The sequence below is a fragment of the Talpa occidentalis genome, unplaced genomic scaffold (genome assembly GCF_014898055.3).
Source record: "Talpa occidentalis isolate TD23 unplaced genomic scaffold, MPIMG_talOcc4v2.1 talOcc4.4, whole genome shotgun sequence".
Classification (NCBI taxonomy): Eukaryota; Metazoa; Chordata; class Mammalia; order Eulipotyphla; family Talpidae; genus Talpa; species Talpa occidentalis.
In genome coordinates, this window is record NW_023604295.1 from 39,784,919 (window position 1) to 39,792,099 (window position 7,181).

At 52.7% G+C, this 7,181-nt stretch overlaps 1 protein-coding gene across 1 annotated transcript; it reads left to right on the forward strand.

Moving 5' to 3' along the window:
* The first annotated feature begins 4,385 nt into the window (after positions 1–4,385).
* Positions 4,386–6,673, forward strand: FAM43A (family with sequence similarity 43 member A). Its single transcript, XM_037524561.2, has one exon. It carries the CDS (start codon positions 4,424–4,426, stop codon positions 5,699–5,701), a length of 1,278 nt encoding a protein of 425 aa, XP_037380458.1. The 5' UTR covers positions 4,386–4,423; the 3' UTR covers positions 5,702–6,673.
* Positions 6,674–7,181: the final 508 nt, after the last annotated feature.

Genomic DNA, 7,181 nt, shown 5'->3' on the forward strand with positions numbered 1-7,181 from the left:
GAGCGCAATCCCCCATAACTACACAACATCCACAATAGACTCTTAAGAAATGATTGTTGAATGACTTTGAAGATTTCAGCTCCATTATTTGTTGTCTCTGAAGCCAAAGTTCATTCAGTGGGATACTGGGCAGGGATGCGGAGAGGGAGCATCGGACAAGAAATAAGTCACGAGAAAGCCAGGTGGAAGCTTTCTGGGAGCTAAAAGGCTAACTGTCACATGTCAGGCTAGAGGCTGTTTTTCTTTTTGGCTGTGACTTGGTTGTGTGTTGATTCAACCACTGGCTTATGCAGTTCTAGGAGAAACGATCTCTCAAAGTGGCACTTCTTCCAGGCACCAGTAGATGGGGCAGTATCATTAAAAAAAAAAAAAAAAAAAAAAAAGCGCAGTCTGCAATCAGATACAGTTGTTAACCCCTTTCCCAACTCAACTTCACTGTTCTGCTCTGAAACTGCCATGTCTTAGATCTGAGATATGGGCTCAGAAATGGTGCCACCAGCTTTCTCAACTGGAGAAATGCAGCCTTGGTTGCGACATGTGTTTTCTGAGCGGGGGTTGGAAGGGTCAGCCTGTCCTCCCCAGGATAAGCAGGCAAGGAAAGCAGGCCAGGCCCAGACCCCACTGGAAACAGCCTGGGTCTCCTCCTTGGTCCATTTGCTTAAAATCTCTTTGTCCTCATGAAGATGAGATGACAACAAACTTTTTAAGAAGGTATGAAAAATAGTCCACGTGTGGCAGAGACCAGTCCACAGGCTCATTATTGTGGGCCAGTGCATGTGGGATTGAATGCTGGTTGCCCCTAAAACACCTGGCTTGCCAGGGGAATCCTCTTGGCCACTGAAGTCCACTGGTCTCCCGCCAATACACGAGGTCTAGGTGGTGGCCCTTGCAGAGACTGATACCAGACTTAGCTCTCTCCACTCTCTCTCCCTCCCACCCCCTCCCATCTTTCTGACTCTTGGACCTCTGAACAATTTGGAAACATTAACTGCTTGAACATAATGTCTGTTTTTGTAGAGTTTACACTTTGAGATTATGTGCCAGCTGAAGGGAAGTTAGGACAGGTTAAGTTGATGTGTTTTCATTGAAATTTTTTGTTTGGAGCACATACTTCGTTGCATCTTCAAGACATTCCAGAAATTTGAGCAGAAGAGGAATTAACCTTGGCTTATTATAGACCTAACTAGCTCATTGCAATACCACGCCTGCTTATTGCCTCCATCAGTGCGACTTCAGAATATGGCATCAGAGCTGTTCTAATGACTCCTTGCGCCAGTCGCAACCAAGGCTGCATTTCTCCATTTCTCCATGGCCAGTCGGCCATGAAAAGACTATTCCTTCCCTCAGAGACTAGGAGGGCTCAAAAAGCATGATCAGGAAATTTTCTTCTCTCGCTGCTACAATCATTAAAAAACTCCACACTAATCTGTGTATTTTCACATTCTATAACTTTGCTCTTCTCTATACCCAGGAAACTCTTTCATCCTTTCCTGCTTGGAGAAATACTGTTCATCTTCAAATGTCACCACTTTTGTGAAGCCTTTTCTGATTTATCTGTTCACAATGAACTGTTGCTTCTTCCAGTTTCTCATGTATTTTGGACCTTTCTCAGGATGTGTGACTCACTCCATCTTCTTGTTCATATGCATGCCTCACTCATTAATTCAACAATAAGTTGGGTGTTGTACAAGACAATGGGAGATACCTTCATTGAGCATACCTTGCAGTGGAAGCCCAGAGTTGGGTGGAGTTTGTCCCTTTGTAGGACTGGGTGCTTCCTGGTGCTCCTAGTTCAGAACCTGGCACCAGAAGGTGCTCAGAAAAATTACTTAAATTAAAACTCAGCACCAATGATAGAAAACTGGGTTAGAGTTCAAAGAAAGGTTAAAATTTGGCTCACAGGCCTCCCTGGTGGCACAAGGGGTTAAGCACCACACTATGAAGCAATCCGCAGCGTCTGCAGCATGAGTTCGATCCCCAGCTGGCCAGAGAGAAACCCACATGGCGAGGCAGACCTCTCCTGTTGTGCCCACTGCTCCCCTCAGCAGCATATTTCCGTCGATCTGCCTGTTCTGTTCTCCGCTCTGTCTCTGGTGAATCCTATCACATATCCCCACCCCCCTGCATCTCTGGCCTGAACCCCAGCTCTTGTATGCATAAATAAATAAATCTTTAAAAAAAAATTTGGCTGAGGTTGAGGGCCAGGAGATTTCTGGGAGGGGCTACAATGGTTCTGAAATTAGGGCTGGCACAAAAGCCAGAGATACCTAAGAGCCCCAGTGGACTGGGCCTGTGTGGGGGGATGGTGGGAGGGGTTCCACTGTCTTTCTCCAGGAAGAGCCTACGAGTTTTATCATCTGGATATTTATCACATTCCAGCTAAATGTTTTCTTGCTTTGACTGAGAAGACAGTAGAGGCAAGAAGGTTGTTTCAAGGGCCCAGAAATGAGTTACTAACCAAGGGTCAACCTGGTCAGCTCACTACAACTACATTGTCCAGCTAGCACATGAAAAAAGCATAAAATGTGATTATCATTGTAAGTGGAGGGTGGTCAGGCATTATTTGACACTCAAACAAACAAAAAAAAAAAAGTCAACTTTTTTCTGTGAATTTTCATTCAAAATGATACAATAAAAGTCAACGATAAAATGGCTAGTTGACAACGGAATGACTGTCTGCCAAAGTAAACTGAATTCTAACCTTACACAAGACTTAGAAACTGTATGTTTCTCAGAATCTGCTCTACATGGAGAGCTGACCATGGGAGAGGGCGGTGGTGGCGGGGGGCAGTGAAGACAGGGAAGCACCTTAGTTACCTCCTCTGTTGTTCAGTCCCATCATGCCATACCACTCCTCACTTTTCACCATCTGTTGCGTAACTGAGGAGAAAGAGTTCCAAGGTAATGATGTGTCTTGGCGTTTTCTTCTCCCTTTCTTGTTTTTTTTTTTTTTTTAATAGAATAAAATCCTGGAAAAAAAATTTCAACAACATCCAGTCATCCCCAGAGAACGGTCACGCAGGGGAAAAACCAGTATGTCCCCAACCATTTTTGCAAAGGAAACTGTAGTTGAAAATCCCACCTTCCATCGCATCCACCAGAAGTTTCTGGTGGAGACATTCAGTGAGTTGCAATTCAGCTTGGGGGTGGAGTTGCCTTTCCTGCCGGGTAACCCCAGGTCTTGGTGATTTCTGCAGATAAAAGACAGGGTGGTAAATTCGGGATGAACTGCCTGATTGGGCCTGTCTTCGCATTAACTCCACCAATGGCTGCAACTAGGTCCCTTTAAGAGACCAGGAACCCGCCGGGCGTCCAAGCTCGAGACGGATCCTCTTCTCTGCTCCTCCCCCGTCCCTGCGCCGCGAATGGTTTGTGCCGGCCTATATTTACCCGAGATCTTCCTCCCGGACGGCAAGGATGTGAGGCTGGCCGGCCGGCCACCTCTCGCAGCACCGGAGGGGGCGCGCTACCAAGGAGGGCGGCTGACCGAGGGGAGCCCGGGAGCGGAGTTGGACACCACACCGGGAGGGAAGCAATGAAGTAGCGGCCGTCTCTGGAGCCCACGATGGGCGCGCCCCGTCCTCGGAGCCCGCGCCGCCCGGACCGAGCCAGCCGGGACAGTGAGCCGGCGGCGCCCGAATCCCCGGCGTCCGGCCGGCGCGAAGATGCAGTGAGCCACGGCGCGGTTGCTGCGCGGGGCCCGCCGCCGCCAGCCCGACCCACCTTTTGATCGCACTTGGGGCAAGCTGCTGATCTGAGACCAGTCCAGCTCGTTTCCAGCACCCCCTGGGGTGGGGAGCTCCGGCCCCTGGGCACACTCGCCGTTGAGTTTCCGCGATTTCTGGCGCTGGCCCTGGGGAGGGAGGGAGGGAGTGTGTGTGTGTGTGTGTGTGTGTGTGTGTGTGTGTGAGAGAGAGAGAGAGAGAGAGAGAGAGAGAGAGAGAGAGAGGAGGGGGTCAGGGGGGAGGACCCTCTTGACATTCCCGAGGTTTTCCTGCAGATTCTCGCACCATCCCGGCAGCTTTTACAGGGGCTTCTATTTATTTGCACGCGCGCATCTCTCTTTTTAAAGACATTTTCCGCCCCACTCTCGTGCGGTCTTTCTCTTGTTTTGCTTGCCTGAGATTCCGCCCTCGTCCTTTACCAGGCTGGGGTAAATCTGTGTGTGCCCTCCCCGCCCCCCACCGCTTCCCCCCCCCCCTGCAGAATATTCCTATTTCCTTCTCTTTAAAAAACTCTACCCCTACCTCTGTGGGGTTCCCGAGCGCTATACTCTCCCACCCCCACTCCCAACGACTGCGCTACTCTCAGCAGAGTTTTATTTTTCGGAATTGCCGGGCCGAGCCCAGCCGCGGCGGGTGGCTCAGCGGGCTCGCACCCCGCGCTCCGCCGCCGCCCAGCTGCGCCGGGGCGCCCTCCGGAGATGCTGCCGTGGAAGAAACACAAGTTCGAGCTGCTGGCCGAGGCGCCGCCGCGGCAGGCGTCCAAGCCCAAGGGCTACGCGGTGAGCCTGCACTACTCCGCGCTCAGTTCGCTGGCGCGGGCGTGCCCCGAAGGCGCGCTCAGCCGGGTGGGCAGCATGTTCCGCTCCAAGCGCAAGAAGCTACACATCACCAGCGAGGACCCCACTTACACCGTGCTCTACCTGGGAAACGCCACCACTATCCAGGCGCGCGGTGACGGCTGCACCGACCTAGCGGTGGGCAAGATTTGGAGCAAGAGCGAGGCGGGCCGTCAGGGCACCAAGATGAAACTGACTGTGAGTGCGCAGGGTATCCGCATGGTGCACGCGGAGGAGCGCGCCCTGCGCCGCCCGGGCCACCTCTACCTACTGCATCGCGTTACCTACTGCGTGGCGGACGCGCGGTTACCCAAGGTCTTCGCCTGGGTGTACCGGCACGAGCTGAAGCACAAGGCAGTAATGCTGCGCTGCCACGCGGTGCTGGTGTCTAAGCCCGAGAAGGCCCAGGCCATGGCCCTGCTGCTGTACCAGACGTCGGCCAACGCACTGGCGGAATTTAAACGGCTCAAGCGGCGGGACGACGCGCGTCACCAGCAGCAGGAATTGGTGGGCGCGCACACTATCCCGCTAGTGCCGCTGCGCAAGCTGCTCCTGCACGGACCCTGCTGCTACAAGCCGCCGGTGGAGCGCAGCCGCAGCGCGCCCAAGCTCGGCTCCATCACCGAGGACCTGCTCGGAGAACAGCAGGAGCAGGAGCTGCAGGAGGAGGGAGACGAGCACACCGAGGGCTGCCTGGAGGAGGAAGAGGAAGAAGAGGATGGCCACGCGGGGGTGGAGGACCCGGCGGCGGCGGAGGACGCAGAGGCGCAGCGAGCGCTGGTAGTGGCCATGCACTTCGAATGCGGGGACTTGTTAGACACGCTGGAGAGTGGCCGCGAGGAGGCGCTGGGGGGCGGCGGGGTCTCGCTGGGACCCGGGGCTGGGCCGCCGCCTCTGCTCTTGGGCAGCGCCTCTGACATGAAGGCCGAACTGTCGCAGCTTATCAGCGACCTGGGCGAGCTCAGCTTTGGCAACGATGTGCGCAGCCTGCAGGCCGACTTGCGGGTGACTCGCCTGTTGTCTGGCGAGAGCACGGGGAGCGAGAGCTCCATCGAAGGCGGGGGCCCTGAGGCCTCCTCTACCGGGGACCGGTCGGGTCCGGCCAACAGCGCCGACCCAGAAGAACCCCCCACCGGTTGAGCTCTGAGCAACCCCCTGCGCGCCCTTGGCGCCCTACCGTGACTCCCCACTCATCATCTCCACAACCTCCCTCTCCGCCTCTCGAGAAAGGGAGAATGGGACACAGGAGGCCAAAGGTTTCCCCAGCCTCTCCCCAGTCAACGCATTTGGCTCTGCTTGAAGTGGGACTCAGGTTTCGCATGAAGTATGGGGAGATGCTCGAGGGGGCGGGGAACTCAGGAGAGGGAGGTAACCCTCTTAAGTAGGCGGCAAGGGAAGGGCCCGCTGGAGTGAGTGGAGACCCGCAAGCCTGAGGTTTCCTGTTTGGGGCAGCTGGGGCCTGAGTAGGAGGGGTTAACTTCCTCCCCAAATCCCCCTAACTAGGAGGGTCTAACATTGTCATTTACCTGTCATTTAAAACAAGAATTTGCTCTCACAATGTTTGAGGCTTTGATGCCACCTCCTTGTTCCCAATTTTTTGGTGCAAGAACTTGGGTTGTTTACCTCAGAGTCAGACCCTTGAAATTCTGCCAAATTCCTCAAATAACTGTTTGTGGTGGGGGATGAAAGAAAGTTGCATTTTGTTTACAGTTAAAGGAGTTTGCCTTTAGAAACACACCTTCCTCCTGCTCAAAAGCTCTCCTCCATGATACTGTGTGAAATATTTTTGCACTGTTGTGAAGCATTTTTGACATCTTTTATTTTGTACATTAACTGTGTTCTCAGAGCTGAATGTTTATATCTTTTGCTGTGCAAAAGGGACATGTAATATGTTGTTCAGTTGTATATACAGAAATGTGTATAAAACATTTTGTTATTTTTTAAGAGTAGCACTGCCCTGGTTCTGTTTGCACACCAATGGGGAGAGAATAAAGAGGACAATTCAATGGAACAGGTTTAGCCTCTGGAACTGCTACTGAAAGAGCTTGGTGGAGGGGGTGGGAGAGGGTGTGACCATCCCTGGGATGCTGTGGTAGGACAGTCTTGGGCCTTGGGCTTGGAGGTGATTGAATGGGGGGAGGGGGGAGACTACTTTAGGCCTAGTCTGGGGCCATTCTGGCCTTCTGCAACTGAGGCCAGACTTCTCCTATAGCGGAGTATATCCCATATTCTTCATTAGTTAAGTTGTGGGCATGTGAGATTCTTCTAGTCTCTTTGAGTTAACTCTTGAAGATGTAGGGTGAGTTCTGTTCCTCACTCTCAGACCTGTGAGGTTATTTAGGGAGGCATGACTTTCAACTTCCTTCTAGGTTTTCCCACCTCCTTCTGTTGGTCATGTTAAAAATCAAGAGTAAGGACTATACACTCTTTTCCTTCATAAGCAGCTCAAGGAACCTTAAAAATGAACTCGAGACATATAGAAGTTCCCCAGGGGACTCTCTGAGTCGTTGGTTGAGCTTTGTTTTCCTGGGAGGACAAGGAGAGAGGAACATTTGCTAAGTTCCAATCATGGTCTGAGTGAGTCATGGTACAGGTGGGTGGGTGGGGAGGCAGATGGAAG

Coding starts and splice junctions, on each gene's coding strand:
- FAM43A (XM_037524561.2), top strand. CDS start 4,424: ATGCTGCCGTGGAAGAAACACAAGTTCGAGCTGCTGGCCGAGGCGCCG.